The sequence below is a fragment of the Haliotis rufescens genome, unplaced genomic scaffold, assembly GCF_023055435.1.
Source record: "Haliotis rufescens isolate VD_foot unplaced genomic scaffold, xgHalRufe1.0.p SCAF_4, whole genome shotgun sequence".
Taxonomy (NCBI): Eukaryota; Metazoa; Mollusca; class Gastropoda; order Lepetellida; family Haliotidae; genus Haliotis; species Haliotis rufescens.
In genome coordinates, this window is record NW_025964112.1 from 47,969,100 (window position 1) to 47,988,344 (window position 19,245).

Sequence of the window (19,245 nt, forward strand, 5' to 3'; positions counted from 1 at the left end):
AGTAATTCCAGCCTAGTTCGGCAAGGGTGGAAACTGGACTTTTAAAGTCAGTTAACTCACTTGCCTCGGGAAGATGCTGGCTGGCTGTCTTGACGACTGGGGCCCTTCATCATTCAGGACACTTGTATAAATCATATCAAAGTTTTCAGATAATCTCAATGACCATATACGCTTCCATTAATGCGGTCATACTTAGAACTTACTTCTTCCATACACACTACACGAATATTTTCACCAAAACTGAATACCGTTATTCGCGAATTTAATTAGAGTACGTTCGTAATTCATTTACATTTGTGTTTAAGTATTGATTACACATGTATGTGCATTTGAAAAAGAAGTATGCTGAAACAAGTACTGATGCGGGTGGAGACATCTGTACTGCTGTCAAATCGAAACGAACCTCCTTAATATATGTAAAATAGGTATCTAGCAGCCTCGAAGCTGTGACCTGCCGACAGAAGATTCAATCCGACCCGTAAGATCCGGGGTAGAATAGGTCTTCAGCAACCCATACTTGCCGTAAAAGGCGACTATGCTTGTCGTAAGAGGCGTCTAATGGGATCGGGTGGTCAGGCTCGCTGACTCGGTTGATGCATGTCACCGTATCCCAATTGCGTGGAACGATGCTCATGATGTCAATCACTGGGTTTTCTGGTCAACGCTCGATTATTTACAGACCGCCGTCATGTAGCTAGAATATTGCTGAGTGTGGCGTTAAACAACAAACAAACAAACAATCCATCCCAAATGATGTGTGCGCAATGTTAACTCTACTAGTCTCTTGTTCAGCTGCTCGATAACACCTATAAGAATCTGTTGACCTCATAACCTCATTACTCTCTCATCAGGGGCGGTCGGGTAGCCCAGTGGTTAAAGCGTTCGCTCATCACGCCGAAGACCCGGGTTTGATTCCCGACATGGGTACAATGTGTGAAGCCCATTTCTGGTGTCCCCAGCCGTGATATTGCTGGAATATTGCTAAAAGCGGCGTAAAACCATACTCACTCACTCACTCTCATCAGTTATCATCGCAAGAATGTGGATTCTGCTTCAGGAATATTCACAGACTTTTTTCACCTATTACCCCCGACAAGGACATCTAAGCCTTCCTGATTCGCATTAGATATATTTACCCGTTCATTAAACATAATCAGTGCCACTACTAGCTCAAAATTGCTGACTCGGCGTTTTAAACATACCTTCACTCATTCATCCACCCTGAACAACAGAGAAATTGTTTCAGCTGTCGATGTACCTACCCAGTCAGGTACCTACATTGTTAATGCATCATAACTGCGCATGCTCAGTAGAACTGCTGTGACCCAGCATGGAGTGACCTACTAAATTCTAATAGCTGCTGATATTCTTGCCGAAGACCTATCTCGACCGTCAATATCGCTAACGAAGCTGTAATTCTGTCAGATTAGCAGTAGTTATTCTTGTACCTTCAGTTTCAAAGAGCCTTGAGTAGACGTTGTGTTATTAAGATACAATGTAACTGTGTAGCGCGGCTTAATTACAGTACGTTCTGTACTCTAAACCTCACTGCATGCATCACAGAGCTAAACATTAGGGCTTAGAAACTAAGGTTGATGTTGTATTAAACCTAGACTAGCCACAACACAATCGTATCAATACACTAATACCTAATATAATGTTATTCTAGTATATATTTCTATTGTTATACAAGATAAATATCACAAACCTATATCACATATCTATATTTAATAACCTGAATGATTTCAATAACAATAGACAAGATCTGTATCTCACTGATATTTTCCAATATATGTATATATACTCTCTGTATAAATGTATGGTTAAAACAATGATTATTCGTGTAGCATAGGGTCTTTATTATGCAGTGCTGAAAGAGTATTCTCTGGCGTTCAGGTTTCAAGTTAACACTATGTATTTCCTATTGCCTCTATTCTTCTTGCTGATTTTAATGCCCCTAAAAGCTTTGGTTCCACAGCTCCATGGGGAAAGTCTCAGAGTAGTGTATCTGCTTAGGCCTGGGTAATGCTCTGTCTCACTAGAAACGCATGCATTCCTCTCTTAAACCTTTTGACACCCTTTAAAACCTTTTTGGTATGTTTTGATAGTTTAAAATCAATATGTGCTCTAACCCAAATTTTGGATTGATTTTGGATAACATATTCCTTTTTATTTATTTTTATTTACTGTAATTGATAAAAGAATGAGGATACACATCTTAAAACGTCAAGCCTGAAACAGTATAGAATGGAACCTCTTCATTCTGGACACTTTTCTAACCGGACAGTTACTCTTGGGGACATCTGGATAGACATACATGTATATATTCAAAGGGACATTGCACTGTTAGCAGACAAGCAATGAAATAATCCAGGTGATTTCGTCGGGAAAGGTACAGTCCGAATTAACGGGGTTCCACTGTACACGAGTTCTGTCCTCGGAAAAACGTTTTAAATGTTTTCAAATTATTATTATTATTTTAAGCAATGTACAGATGTTTTCGACGTTTTGTTTTGGCGCTACCTCTTCTTTTATTTATGTTATGTGCTTGCGTTATTATGTTATTTAACTTGAACATATTTATTTCTCAATGAATGCAACCATATTAACAATATTAGACATGTCCTTCTTTGCAAAATAATGCTAAAAGCAAGAGAAAAGTTTTGGCCGTGAAAGCTAAAGGGAAGCAACTCTTGCACGACGAGTTTATACTTGTACGTCGCTTCAATCACTAACTGAACTCGCTTTAAGCTTGTGAGGATGGCCTTAAACAAAACGAAAAGTAAGGCTCGAGTAAATGTTTTATATCTTTATTAATTGTTTGTTATACTGCCTTGCCTTAGTCATAGCTAGTTAAACAATGTTTTGTTTATTTTCATTGTTGTGCTGTGTTTTGTTTTGTGTGTGTTTGCATGTCTATTTTGACCTGTTTGATGCCTTCTGTGGCCTTGAGTTTTTATATATTATCTATGAATAACTCAGTTACAAAAAACATAAATGTAATCAATTTTTATTCTTGAAGCATATGTTAACTTGCCGAACACAAACAACAATAATTTACAGTTATAAATTCGTCATAACATATACCTTTGACGTGTAAATATGTGTATGCATTTTCATTTCAACATATTCCATGTACAGTTAATGGAAGTCATTTTAAGTTGCATATTCATATGGAATGGATTCACTATAGGCGATCCAGCCATCGTATCATATCAAATAGTATCACAGCGAAACCTGGTTTAACTCGAGATGTCGTTCAAGAATGTATAGTTGTGATCTTTGAGAATACTGATCAACATCATTGATGTTATATAGTACATCGCTTGTATCGAACTTTGGATAACTCGAAATATTTGTAAAGGTCGGGTAGACTTCGAGTTAACAGGGTTTCAGTATGTATATATCACCTGGAAGATTATATGTATGCACATATTAATGTGTATTTATGTTAAACAAGTAGTGCACGACTATACCTGTATCCTAACCCTACCATAATCATAAGGAAAATTAACTGACAACCTCGAGTTCTGTTTCTATGTATCTGTAGCTGCTGTCTAACTGAACCACCAAATATAAAGGGATATTTTGAAGGTTCGGTCACTCTCGTGTATTCGAAACATGCAACGTTAGTGGACGTCGGACGGTGGCGTCAAATTAATACTGGAAATACTCACTTTGGGTCGTCAGTTTCTGTTCAATCATGTCATAATATATACCTTCCTTTTCAGAGATCATCTTTTGTATGACTTGCATAAAACAAAGCACGTTTATAGCTCAGAAGGGACGTAATTCACGCATTTCGATGCTTATTACTAACACTAGTTTTTTCGCGATCACGCTGTGTCATCACGGATGAGTTCATACAATTTTTACCACTATTTCGCCTTTTACGCCCAGATAGTCCCGACTGATTGTTCTCTGGCTCGGACGGCGGGGTAGCCTAGTGGTCAAAGCTTTTGCTCGCAACGCCGAAGACCCGGGTTCGATTCCCGACATGGGTACAATGTGTGAAGCCCATTTCTTGCGTCCCCCGCCGTTGTATTGCTGGAATATTGCTAAAGGCGTCGTAAAACCCGACTCACCCACTCACTAAGGCTAGATCAGCATCATGGGTTTTCTACCCATAAGCTTAGAGAGATACATTCAGTCAAGGTATTGTAGTGTTGTAATGTTACTGGAGAACAAGGGGATTTCCACTGTGATATTTCTAGGCCACGTGTTACTTTAGGTTTTTCCGTCTTTGGGTGTCGCTCCATGGCTTCCCGTGAGTGCCTGCTGTCGACCCTAATATCTACAACTACTACTGAATTCGGCTGGTGCCACGTTAATGGTTTACAGGATAGGTCTCAAAACTTCTAGGATCTTCTAGGATCCTGATCGCCACACCATACAACAGAATGTCTAAATATGTTCATGTAAAACTGAAAGTCAAATGTTACGTGATTCAATCGCATTTCATTCAGCTACGTGTTCATCCACTGTGTCTGTTCAACTATATCTCCAGACGCATATACTGATATCCGTCATCTGAGGAAAATCGTAGAAAGTTAACTTCCTCACAATATCAAATACATAATGCAGCAGTATTCAAGCATGGGTTAACAAATCAAACGCGGTTACGTCCCTTTGTATGTGTCATTAATATGTGATGTTAGAAGGTAGACATTTAACTTGCATTGCATGATCTATGTCTTAGTCTGTCTCTTGTTCCTCCTCAGCGGATTTCTATGGCTATGAGGCTTTCTTCATGGATGAGGCAAATGGACCACTCGTGGTTCATCCCAAATATATTGTAACTCTAGTCAATGGCGCTCGTCTTCAAAGAGGAAAGATCGGTAATGCTGCCTCCCTGATGAGAGGGGGGCAGTACGTGGACCTGGGACCCCACAAGGACAAGTGCATGGGTAACCTTGTCCTCTGCAAGCACGGGATGACAATGACCTTCTGGATTAGGCCAAGGAATCTGCGCGAGGGGGACGTGTTCCTGTCAAGCCCAACATACTCCGTGTACTACCACAACAGAGAACTGGTCAGCAAGTTCATGACTCCCGAGAAATCTTGGACCGTATCCACTCCTGGTCTGGCGAGGAACAGGTGGCAGAGAGTTACCCTTTCCTGGCATCCCGTTAAGGGTCTGAAGATGTTCCTGGACGACAAGGAGGTGGACAGCGCTGTTGGAGTTGAGGAGGCTCAGGGAGATGCTCCAGTTGGCACCAACATCTTCATTGGCAAGGCTCTGGATGATAAAAACCCAACAAACACTGCAGATATCATGATGGATGAACTCCAGATATGGGATGATGACATTGATCAACTTAGGAATTCGGGGTTGTATGGAGGTGAGATTCAATAAAGCATCCAGCAGGTCTGTTACCCTTGGTTCACAAGGTTCGACTCCACTTTTGTCTGGATTTGAAGCACTGTAGAAGTCACCCAAACAATTCACCCTTCCCTCGCTTCCCCAGAGGTCTTGATGTAATCCCCGCTCCCTCTTATTGGTACACATACGACTGTCGTAAATGCTATACCCCACATGACCTCTTTCCAATTCTTGAACACGCCTTCTCTCTATTGATTCATGGATGCCAATTTGTGCAAGTCCAAGTGTGCCAAGTCTAGTAGCTAAAATATCTTGATCCCTATAGCTTGCAAGTTTGCAATGACCTTTACTCTTTTACTATTTTCATCCTTTAGAAACTCATGCGTTTCTTTTTTATCATTCGCCACGAAGTCTCCATGTATTTATGTCGTCACCTGCATGTTAGCCGTTAAAAGATGTCCATCAATGTGCATATACCATTGATTGTTTGCATGTTAAATCGAAATATTCAATCACAAAATTTAACTGAAAAGTCTGCACGACGTTGATGTTCTAAGCATTCATCGTTGATATCTATCTCACTCACGGGGAGGGGGTGCACCGGACTAAATGTAGCGACACATGTACCTGTGCGTCCAGTATTTTTGTTTCATCATGTCTTTTGGGTTCACCACGTACCAATGTCAAATATTGGATGCAATGCATGTATGTCAAATATTTCGAGACAAATTTGTATCTTATTACAATGGTACTAAACATCACTTTTTATGATGAGGAGGCCTTAGGTGGAATATGATTTTAAAATATAATGTGTAATGATGACCTTGCTCTGTTATCAGTTGCTCCTAAGGAAACACGTATTGACCTGTCCCAGTACAGAGGCGGATACATATATCTAGACGGACGTACCATCCGAGGATACGGCGGAATCCAAACTGTTGATGGTCGTGGTGCTCCTTCTCTGAGGTTAAATGGCAACCAACAGTACCTGGATCTTGGTTCCAACTTCACATGTGCGGGTGACTTGGAGACCTGCAGACAGGGTGCTACAATTCGGTTTGCAGTACGACCCAACCGTCTAAGGAATGGAATGTACTTCATCGATAGTTTCCCTGTGACTGTGTATTACCGGGACGGTCGTTTAAACGCAGAAATGCAGACACCGGACAGAAAATGGGAAGTATCTGCAGAAGGCTTCGACCAAGGGAAGTGGCAGGAGGTTGATCTGTCTTGGCATCCAACGTATGGTCTAACGATGTACCTTAACGGACAGAGGGTTGCTTCTCAGAGAGTCCCGACCTTCAGAGCACCTGTGACTAACCGCGAACACAGGACTTTCTTTGGGGGCCCGCTCGTGCCAGGTCAAGACAGGACCTACGTGAACGCTGTCCTGGAGGATCTGGAGGTGTGGAACTCTAGGAGGGAGACTATCCCCGTCTATGTTGCTCCTGTCAGACCGACGCGTGCACCAGTCACCCAGAGGCCAACTTTGCCACCCCGGCGGACTTTGCCACCCCGACGCACCCTGCCACCCCGTAGAACCCCTTCGCCACGTAAGTACAAATATTTGCATTTTTAGAAGTTAATTACGTGTGAAACCCACAGAAAAAAAAAGTTTGGAGGAAATCCCTACTGACAAACTAAAACTTATATTGAGGGCGAATCTGGGATTCGAACACACGATTATGGGATTCTGACACGTTGAATGGATGCAGCTCACGACTATGGGATTCTATCACGTCGAATGGATGCAGCACTGCATAGAGAAGACGTCCCTAAGACACCTGCCACCATCTTGCATTGTACAGTTTGTGAACACTCTATGCATTGTACATATACTTCTGTTGTGAATATATTTTAGCTTTGTATCCATTTACATTCTATTTTATTAGGTTTTCCCAGACTACCGAAAATGGAAATAAGTAAATATATAAATTAATATATACCTAGCTTCTTTTGAAATCTAGAAATTAATCTTATTGTTAAATGATATACTGCTAGATTTCTTTATTTCTATTTGCTTTGTGTTTTTGCTTGTAATTATTATGCGATTTTATCATTTTAGTATAGAGTTACATCCGAATTTAAGTGTAGAAAGTGTGATGAATTCTCTTACAGTTAGACCGCCTCCGTGGTCTAGTGGTAGAGCGTCCGCCCGGAGAGCAGAAGGTCCGGGGTTCGATCCCGGCCGCGTCATACAAAAAGACGTTAAAAGATTGTACTTGTTGTTACCATGTCTGGCGCTCGGCATTAAGGGGCTAAAACAAGGACTGGTCGGCTCGGAGTCAGTATACTGTGTCTGAGTGGGGTATTCATGTTATACTGCGGCATGGTATCTCAGTGACCTAGCACTATAAATCGGCATCAGTCCGGACTAGTACAAGCAGCCACACACACACATACACACACGTGCATGCACGTCGCTATATAAGTGCAATAATCTTGGACGCGACGTTAAACCCCATTTCACCTCACCTCACCTCTTATAGTTACAACAGATCTGCTGAGCCACTCACACTTGAAACAAACGTTTACGCTTCCACTACCACAGAACGCATAGTTGTCGACTAATAGTTTCATTTGTAACAAATTCATCATTTTTGTAAAAATTTCTCAATTGTCAATCGCCGTTTCATTTAGGTTCTCCTTTCAACTTTTGGAAAGAGGAATGTTTTCCGTTTATGTCAGTCTCGTAGATTCTCATATTTGTTGCGTCAGTTATATTCTTCCTCCACTGTGAGGGTATATTGTTTCTTATGTGTACATGGTCAAGAACTGCCCCCTTCAGTATGACAAAGTCCTGTTTGGCCACTTAAGAGTAAAAATGATGTTAAATGTTTCTCTATGAGATCGTGCTTCTTCATATAACCAATCTTTTATGATATATTAACAAACATTCGGTAAATTGATGGTTCAGCCTTAATGTCAGAATCCCACTTATAATGTTGTGGTCTTTAGAGTTTATGGTTTTTTCACGAACACCTGGTGTCATCACTAATTTTAAGTGATCTATTCATTTAATTTGCACCTCATTTAATATGTTTCCTCCAAAGGAATCTGTTTCCACCGATAATCGAGATTCTTTATTTTCTGGCATTGACGTTTCATATGGGTATAATATCATCCCAAGGTGTGCAAAACTTCTTCCAAAAGCGATTGTCTACCTGCATATCTTAATGTTTGCTCGAAGCTGACAGCAGCTTACACGATGAGCAATGAGGCTGGAGAATGATTAGTTTGCAAGTCGCACGTCAAACATGGTAATTTAAGAGATCCTGTTGTACGTTTTGTTTTCTTTATACTTCCGAACAAGCTTAGGTCATTTTGTTTTATATGCCTTATTGTTTTACACTAAGAAGTACGATATTTTATTTAAATACTTTATTATCGATAGCGGTGTTTAAACTTTTCCATCTAAAAGTTGCAGTGTCATTGCAAATTGTCCAAGTTTATGTTCAGTGTTGTTTAAATGGGCCTAGTACCTCAACTTCTAAAATAAACAATAAAGGCAATAACTGGTTCTAGATCCTCGTTCATTTGTGAAGAAAGGCGAGAGATTTGTGTTAAACTTGAACTTATAGGTCGAGACTCACATATTTGGATGCCCGGTTCGAAGCTGTATTTTATAGTCGACGAAATCAGTTGCTTTGAGACTGTGTCAAATGCTCTCTGTTTCGGCTTATATTTGAGACTGGTTATTCTGTGGCATGGCCTTTTGAGTTCTCAAACATTATAAATACTGTCAAACCTGCTACGCGATTTCTCCTTTCTTATTTTACGTCACGTCACCAATACATCGTCCTGAAATTAACTCCCGTTTAATTTTCATGGATCAAGTGTTGAATTTTAGCTGTGAAAAATAAATATTCATTATGTTATACATGGGGTTGACATTGGTCTCCTTTTCCTGTCTCTTTCTGCTCTGGGGATTAATCCGGCTCTGGTTTAGTATGTCATGTATAGTGCTTATAGTTCCGATTTTCTAAATGACAACAATAGGTTCTCACCCGCTTGGTACCGGTTACCATAAACCGATTTACTAATGGTGTGAAGGCTTTCTTTCTTCTAAAATTTCTAACTTTAGAATCTAATATTGTGATTTTTACTTTTGCCTTATTTTAAATAGGAAGCAGTCAAGACTGGTTATTCTCTTGCATTGACAATTTCGATTTATCTCTTAGTTAAATTTTCTCAATTTCAATCATATCATTGCTTTCAGATTTTGTCTTCCAATCCTCACAAATGATATATGAATCGTTTTCAGAAACATAAATATTTGTAACCAATCTGTTAAACACACTAGCTGGGGTCGTCACTGTTACATTAAGGTCCATATACGTTTATAACAATGAGTTATAATACGTCAGTGTTATATGAATAACTGTATTTCCTGTATCGACTATTTTCGCTCTGTTAATATTAGTTTTACAAGTATTGTTGATTAGTATTGTATTCCAAAAAAAACCAAAAAAACATGTAAACAAACAAAAGAGGTTGACGCACTCTTTGTTTCACATGACAAAAGTGGCTTCTGAAAAATAAGGACAACGTCTTGAAGAAGTGAATATTTCCCGTCATATCTCATCGTACTGTAGGAGCATAAATTGTGTGAACAGCTACATATTCCTGTGGTTATGATTAATGATGTACTGTGAACTATGTATCGTATTACGCTTTACAGAACAGTATAACCATTTTACTGCGGACGTTTGGGTAGACGCAGATATTTTAGAAAACACTTATCAACAATGAAAACATTAGTTCCATAAACGACACGTACACGATGTCACGTGTGCAACATTCATTACTTGAAACATCCCTACTTCTATGTAAGTAGCACCGGAATAGAACATCGGTCAGCCCAGCCAGGCGCTGTTCACTAACTACCGCATTCGCACAGTCACAAAAATGGTATTTAACATACATACGCCACAGTGTTTTCTTAACTTAGTATGAGACCACAAGCCCTATACCATATCAAGTCAGCTGACGTACCTGCCCTTCTGTCTTACTGACAGCGTATTGGAGGCATATGGTTCTGAGGATGAGAGTTCCTAAAGGGAGGTAACCTTTCGAGCAGCTATGTCATGAGCACAGGAAGTAGGCCATTGATGCATGTGTAAAGCTAAAGGGGCGTGTTCGTTTCTGATCTTCGATCGCGGTACATTCTTTGAATCTGCTAGACTCTAAAAAGGCAGCTCCAGCTAAAATTGGTTACATTGTTCTACAAATCCGGGTATCAGTTCACATGGGCGGTATTAATACCGGCGTACGTTATCTATAAAAGAAAAAAATAATATGAAATATAGTTTAATGCTGTCAGTCTACATTTACTGTTCCAAAACGAATTGTATTACCCTTTCTAAAGCCACACGGTAAATCCGTTCTGATGCTGTACGAGGTGTAATTAGTGTACTCCGGTTACGTTTAAACTTCTTGGAAGAATGACTCCGGAAGTCACAGTTGAGAGTAAACAAATGCGCCCATTTCGACGGTACTCGAGGAAGAGGTATCCCATGTCGGCAACAGTCATTGCGTTGCCATGGGAACCAAACTAACCATGCCTGAGGCTTATAAATACCTACAAGAAAAACTAGGTATGAGTGGCACGACCGGTGGTTCGGCACGTGGGAGGTTTCATAGACATCACCTAACTGTGTAGCATTATCATGAGTAACGTCTTTATCCGTCCAGTGGATAAACATATGCTATCTGAGGTATATACTTCCCTTTACCTTAATCCTGTGGCGCTGGTATAACGTCATCGTATTTTTTACACTATACATTATTCTTACCGAACGAACATGGTTTGTGATTGTTTTGGGTCAGGCTTAAAACAAATACTTACTTTTTTTAAAAATTTACGTAAATTGTGTGAGTATCGGATGCAACCGGTAGGACAGGACATGCTTATCCTTTTTGCGAACACCTGGTTTCATCACTGATTTTCAGTGATCCATTCATATAATTAATACCGCTATTTTGCCTTCTAAGCCAAATTGAATCTGTTTCGGCAGATAATCGAGACTGGTTATTGTCTGGTGTTGACGTTTTATGTGTGTGCCCACTTTGCACTATTTCCTATATAACCTGAGGGTTATTCATATTCGTATAACTGCCCCGCAAAGTGAAACAGGTTCAAACAAATTGAAAGTGTCAAATTCATAGAAACGTATGTACGAACGAATAATTGAACCCTTCCTAAGACACCGGGTGTCGTAAAATAAGATGCAGTTGATGATGATGACAGCGGGTCCGCTACATTGTAAACACTATTGTCAGATGATAGACTTCGACTGTATAAAACCTGAGTGGACTTCATCGCCAACATAAATAATATCATATATTTGGTATTTAGTGGTGAAATAGTTATTTATCTGAAAAAGGATGGATATTTCAATTGAGTGAACTTTATAACGGAACTAGTCCCCTTCTGCTTGATTGGAACCATGCGAAGACATGTAGCCTTGCTTAACAAGTAAGGGTTGCATACTTCCAAAAGAGCTGAAAATTAGAATAGTGAGTGAGTGGGTATGGTTTTACGCCGCTTTAAGCAATATTCCAGCAATATCACGGCGGGGGACACCAGAAATGGGCTTCACACATTGTACCCATGTCGGGAATCGAACCCGGGTCTTCGGCGTGACGAGCAAACGCTTTAACCACTAGGCTACCCGACCGCCCCGAAAATTGGAATAGAACTGATCCGTTGTCCGGGGTAATAATACCTGGATCTCTGAGCTTAGCACTATGAGCAATCACTTGGGAATTAAGGGCATCAGTAAATCACTTATCTATCAATAATATTTATCAGAAAATGCATTATTAATATAAAAAAAACCCATTTATTTGGTCAAATAACATCAATCAAGTTTATTCGCCAAACCACCAATAATAATACATGTGTAATAGTATATACATATACAGTATACAGCATTTATATCAATGTGAATAAGATAACAATTTCATTCGTCGCACCATCGTCGTATAGCTGGAATACTGCTGTATGCGACAACAAACAAACACATCATACGTCGCTGCGCCACTCCTTAAAATATCAGTTTTATCAGGTTATTTGAGGCGAAAACGCAGATATCGTCAATGTATCTCAACGGGACATCCACAGTTTATAGCAGTATTCCTATTTATTCCTGTTTATAGCTTTATGGCTGTAATCCATCCCTGTATATATATATAATTTTATATTTTATACATATGTACTGTGATTGCGTATACCACGGTGATGCATAGCATGGATCATCCTAGGAATGACGCCTTCCCCAGTGTGAGCCAGCGTCTAGCGTGAGTAAGAACATGTATTTCGGTGTACATGTATACACGATTTATAGTCAGTCTTTGGGAGTGAGGCACATTGTAGGTGCTAGATACACGTCTCCTATTAAAATGATACCAATGGTAAACCACCTTTGTCAATGAGTCCGTGGTTCCTCCATTAATTTTGTCGATTAGATTAAATTCGGTGGGGTGTCCAGGCCCCACTGACGTGGCTGGTTGCTCTTGACTTGTCTATTATAAAGACAGAATACCTCCCATGGACTTATCATTCAGTACAGCCTTAAAGCAAGGCTATCTGATACTGTGATGCGCGTGTTTTCACTCTCTGATTTGTCTGGTCCAGATTCGACTAATTGTAATCAACTGTGAAATAGCGTGGAGACTGCTGACTGTGCTTTTATACTACATTCATGCACTCCTGGATCAATGATCGATCAACTGCTCGTCAGATACACCTTAAAAAGTTTTAAAAAATGATAAAACTCTTGCTTCGTGTTTTGAAGTTGGGATGCATGCACTGAAGGTCCATTGTCAGTTTGAGAAACTGTGTCAATTTACATGAATTCAAACGAAAATGGGGGGCACGGGTGGCCCAGTCGTCTAAGGCGCCGCGATTCGCTGTGCCGAGTTGCGTCCCTTGGGCACGCCAGAAACCTATGATTGTGGGTTCGAATCCCGGTTCGCCCAAATCATGTTTCTAGGTTTGTCAGCACCATACCCGTGCTCGTGGGTTTCACCGAAGTGGTAAACGTCTGAGACCTGCACCACTTCGGGCTTTCCTCCCACATGAAGCTGACACGCCGTGATATAACTGGAATACTGTTAAAAGCGGCGTTAAACCCAACTCACTCACTCACTCACTCACTCACTCACTCACTCACTCAAACGGGCAGTGGGGTAGCCTGGCTCGTCACGCCAAAGACCCGGGTTCGATTCCCGACATGGGTACACTTTGTGAAGTCCATTTCCTGTATTCCCAGCCATGATAATGTTGGAATATTCCTAAAACTAACGTACAACCACACTCTCACTCAAACGTAACAAAGATGTTTTGTATATATGTCTCTGTGGATTCTACATATTTTATCGAAGGCGCCATCAGGACAAAAACGCTGAAATAATTAAACAAATCTATATTTGTCCCAAGCTGCCAACGGAACAGCCCAGACGTGTGTGCGATATTCACAACAAATGTCATCCTGTGCTTGCCCCAGAGAAGCATGAGAATAACAGCTTTTTTGTTGATTTTAGGAGAAGCGACTTGCAACTGCATGTTTGTTTTTCCCCGCTCTTGTCTTCAACAAACATCAAATATAAGTACTATTGCAGTACACTAGGTTGTGTCGGTACCTGTGACGTACCACGAACATTAGCGGTAGTGTTCTTGTGGAACGTTTGAGGTACATGCTCTTTCTTCGACGATTTCAGAAAGCGTCATATTTCATAGCCTTGTGGTTAAAGCGTTCGCTCGTCACGCCGAAGACCCGGGTTCGATTTCCGACATGGGTACATCGTGTGAAGCCCATTTCTGGTGTCCCCCGTTGTGATATTGCTGGAATATTGCTAAAAGCGGCGAAAAACCACACTCACTCACTCTTACCTTTTCGACAAACGTAGAAACATACTATCAGGGCACTGGGTGCTGTTGTACAAAACACAACCTTAGCGCTACGACTACAACCTCAGCGCGACGACTGTCGTAATTCTATGTTAAAGTATGGGAGTTACGATTACCATAGCCTAATGTTTGTGGAGAGGGACTCAGGACATCTGTTCCCACTTAACGTTGTGAAAAGGAGCCTCGGCAAGTCAAGTTTCACATTTAGACTCCTCCGCACACCCACGGAACGTGTTTGGAGACACGTGCCATTGAAACGGAACACATTGTGATGTCAAATATCTTAAACATGTGCGGTTGAATATGTTAGGGATATTTTCGATATACATGATGATATAGGCGTAAATCTCACGTCTAACGTTTCTGACACACTGGGCTTAAATTTCACTTTCGAAAAATTAAAAACCCAACTACAATAAAACCACAGAGACGATAATATGATCACTGTGTTATCCGAGTTCTGTTATGACAGGTCTTGACGAGACATAACATTGAATTAAACATGAAATATGAAATAAAATTCACAAATGTACAGTTATATATTTGAAAGATATTTTGAATGAAATAGGAATATTTAGAGGGTTGGGAGAACATGAAGACATGATTTGTTTATGGGTAAAAGCTTTTTTCATTGTTTGTAAAAACCTTTTCCATCCATTACTGTCTGCTTGATATATAAATGTTGATTATATCTTACGTCCGTGGTTAGATAGTCAGATCTATCATAACAACTTTCAATGATGAAGCTGGATATTTAAAATTCAAACCCGATTTGCCAAGTATGATCAAACATGAAAGTATAGCCTTACGGTAGCAAATCGAGTGGTAATACCACGTTATCTCCTGCATGGCTTGACGCGTCTCCTTAATCACCCCATCTGGTAGACTTACGCCTATTCTCTGAAAATATTTAATTTTGACAGAAACAGAATTCAACTGAAAAGGAGCCCCGGGGAGAAGGGAGTTTCATTTAGGGCAATGGCGTTACAGTAAGGGCTGGGCGGAAGGGAATAGAATGTGGTTCAGGGACTGTGAGACAGACTACCCCACTTGTAACGTCAGGCTCCCCCCTCCCCTTCCCTTCGCACACTTGCTAACGCGGTAACCCCGGCCTACCTCCGACAGTTGGTTTATCATACTACGCTCAAGCCGGTTGCTGAGTCAGAGGGGATAGAGGAGCTATTTACGGCAAGAAACTTCAGTGGATACCGTTTCTCTGCCATTCCTTCTTTTTGAACATCTCTAAATGGAGTGACCAACATGTACGCGCTTGGATTATTAGGATTTTTCTTTTGTTTGGGTGAGTTTTTAAGTTGTACCGATCGGTTAGCCGTGTTGGGAGGAGTTCGTGTTTACACATATTTGTTAATGTGTTTAATTTGAGGTTGAAAGTAAAGGAAGGGTGTTCAGGTGATGCGAGCAAAATGGTGGATGCGAACGCTGGAAAGGCTCTGTGTGGGGGACGGGTGTGAGTTTGAAATTTGAAGGTTAAATGCATGTTATGTTCTTTGGAAGCATCTTCTTGGAGGATGCTGCGTTGACCGCAAAAGGTCAGCACGAAAACCAAATCACCACCTTGACACCACACAGGTGGTTAACGGAGAATAGAATCCATTATTGTAACTAGTTGTTTGGCAGCCGGTATCACCTTCCATCATGCAAAGGTGAAAGCAACATTCTTGGATTTTTATATATGTATTATTCTACAGTGAAAAAGTTCTTATTAAGTTTGACTGTACAGTCAAGTTTATTAACCACCTTAGCTGATACGTACACTGATTAAGTTTTTGAATGACATTTAGAAGTGATACACATAGGAGAGGGAACGTATGGATGTCAACTATATTATGAGGAACAACGTTTCGGATTGCCCTGCACCATGACTGTGGAATAGATATCTAGATATGTAAACAAAGGCAAGTCTGGCCATCTCTAGCTAGCTCTGTTTCACAGGAAATCAGCATCGGGGAAATTATTTGTTTCATTTTAGAGTCGAGAAGGGTAGTGTGTAGTAATATAAGACTTCATAGACTAAATGTGAGTCTACTTTTCGGAGTATATGCTGACTCCTTCATCGGGTGAATAAATCGAAGGAGTAAGCATATACTCCGAAACGTTGTTAGTCCTGCGCATGGATGTGGAATTTATAAATATTTCTATTTCTTTTTTACTAAAACCCTCGGCAAATCTAGAGAAACTAAACCAAGTCTAGGATGAAAGGTTCTTTTGAAAAAAATATTACAATTATTTTAAAGAAATGTTTTCATAGACTAAGTGTAAGTCTGAAACGTGTTCCTCCATTATTATGAAGTTGACATCAATAATGTCCCTCTCTGATATATTGAGTATTGAAAATGAGGGATGGGTCAGTGAGAGATGGGTCAGCGATGTGAGATTATCCGATATCCTGCTTCAATCCATGTACCCCTTTTCATAACGCGTTCCTGTTGTCTTATTCATGAAATGCGTTCCTGAAGGATGCAGAGTGCATCCTCTCAACACTGTTTCGATCTGGTTCTCTGCCAGGGTATAAACAAATCCGCTAAGTTTCAGTCATTTCTTCAGGGGGCCCTGTTTAGGTTCGGTATGTTGAATATTGCACAGAAACGTTCAAACGTTATAACATACATGTATATGTAGCTGTGATGGGTCCATTATTATAACACGAATTCCTGTAATGATTTGTTTGTTCGTTTGTTTGTTGTTTAACGCCGCACTCAGCAATTCCTGTAAGGAGAAGAACTGAAGCTGATATTACGGTTGTAACGCCATGAGCTGGTTCTACCGTAGTCCTGCACCATGACCGTGGAATATATTTATTTTATAAAAAAAATAATAATCTAGAAATGCACACAAAAGTTATAAGGTGAAAGCAACACATGTCTGACAAACCTTTGACGTTTGCTTGTCGAACTCAAAGTGTGTCATATATCGATATGTATCATTCTAAAAAAGGTCCTCCTTTCTTCGTTACACATGTTAATATCATTCCCTTTATCTCACAATCTGGCGATTTCAGAGTCTCGGCGTGCTTCCTTTAAAGTCCATCCGGGGTTATGGGGTAGTTTAGTAGTTTCGGTTTTCCCCTTGGGTACAATGTATATAACCCATTTCAGGTGTCCCCCGCTGTGATATTGCTGAATATACTCAAAAGCGGCGTAAAACATACTCACTCACTAAAGGCCAACAGAGGATTTGTTCCAACGAACAGAAACAGCTGAATACGTTTTATGTTGAAATTCCCATTAAACAGAAGTCAGAAGATACCGATTCTTCAGTGGTCGCACTTGAAACGTTATAGAACGAGATAGCAGCGACCAATCAAGGATGCTGTTGCCGACATACGATAGGCGTCTGTAGCGGTCCAGTCATCTGTATGATCTGTAGCAGCTGAGGGAGGAATCTTGCCTGTAACACATTAACTGATTACTCGACAGCTAGTGATTGTGTTGGTCACGTCTGATATCACCTGAAGGATAATCCCCCAAACAGTGTTTATTCATGACCATCATGACCATCATGACCCATATTTATAATACGCCCAATCCCCCGCTCAAAGAGATACCTTATTACACTGGTCAATGGACTAGTGTACACTCGATTTTCATTCTCAGCTCCTGGTTGAACATAACCCAACCCAACACTAGTGTATCCATCTCATCCTACCGGGTACCCATTCACTGCTGGGGAACATTTTGAACACATGCCTGAGGCACGACGTGAGACATGTGCTTCTGTTTGGAGCAAGGCCGAAGTCCTAGAAACTCGGGAGGGAAACTTCCGAACACTGTCACCCATCGACATAAACAAAAGTGACAAAAGTATTTCCATTATCATAAGAAATCTCTGTTTAAAGCAGAGCCCATTGTTCTACTCTCGTTGATCGACGTTGCTAACTGATAGAAAGTCCAAACTTAGTGAACATTTTTTGTCTTTTCAAGCAAGACCTGCTAAAACCTCAGAGGACTAGTGAAATAAAGAGGACTAGTGTTTAAAAAACTGTCTTAGGGCGAACCTCCAATAGAGTGATGTCCATCCGAAACAAGCCGCGGGGGGGGGGGGGGGGGGGGGGGGGGGAAATATGAACGAGCAGGTGAATTGTACATTATACTGTTGGAAATCCCCAACACTCGGATCCAGATTGTATGTGTTTTTTGTGTGTGTTTTTTTGTTTGAATTACAGAATCATGTCAAATTCGATTAAGGAGTGATGATTAAGTATGGTTTTACGCCGCCTTTGCACTATTCACGACAGGGACCGACGCAGGACAATGAGAATTTGTTTGGAAATACATTCAAGAAGGTTTGTGATAAAGCCAGAAGTACCACCGACAAGTGACCTACATTTGTCAGTATCAGTCCTGTGATGTGACTGTGTAAATAAAGATGGACGTTGCCATTGACACAAAACCTATCTGTGTCAGATTGCCCTAGTTTTTCCAGCAATATATGTTTGTATACTGTATCCCTTTTTTGTGTGTACTGGACACACAGCCGGTCAGTTACTGGACACACAGCCGGTCAGTGACAAGTGGCCGGTTCATTCGTGAATATATTTGGCGTTTATCACCACAAGCACCACCACCAGAGAGTACGTAATGTTACTATCACTGACATTGGAGGGGCCAATTTACAAAGAGGGGTTTTGAAAGAATCTTACATGTTTGACTTATATTTTGAAACTATGTTCTACTGTAGTGTAGAAGTTAAATGGAATGGTAAAATCACTTGAAAATTTCGTGTAATCTATATCACTCATTTACTTTAAATTATCAGTGTTGAGTGAAGTATGTCTTAATTTTGTCTATATCAAAGTATCGATGACCATTGTAAATACACAACTGTATAAGCGCTTAATTACCGTATTGGTAGATACTTATTGCAAAATGATAAGATAAGATACGATAATATTTAATGCAGAGACATTTCATTACGGAACAGATGCATTTTTTAAAATGACAAAAAATAATGATTCATAATATAAACAAACATATGTTGTTTTTTCTTT

General features: G+C 40.4%; 1 protein-coding gene across 5 annotated transcripts in view; it reads left to right on the forward strand.

Moving 5' to 3' along the window:
* LOC124151760 overlaps positions 1–19,245 on the forward strand; it is a 99,483-nt gene that overhangs the window by 54,464 nt on the left and 25,774 nt on the right. For 2 of the 5 annotated variants that reach the window (XM_046524399.2, XM_046524415.2), the window contains 3 exons: positions 4,722–5,342; positions 6,163–6,876; positions 7,216–7,245. In XM_046524399.2, the coding sequence (XP_046380355.2) occupies positions 4,722–5,342; positions 6,163–6,876; positions 7,216–7,245 (1,365 nt within the window). The remainder of the gene's footprint in view (positions 1–4,721; positions 5,343–6,162; positions 6,877–7,215; positions 7,246–19,245) is intronic. The other 3 variants (XM_046524422.2, XM_046524424.2, XM_046524407.2) reach the window with 3 other exon arrangements.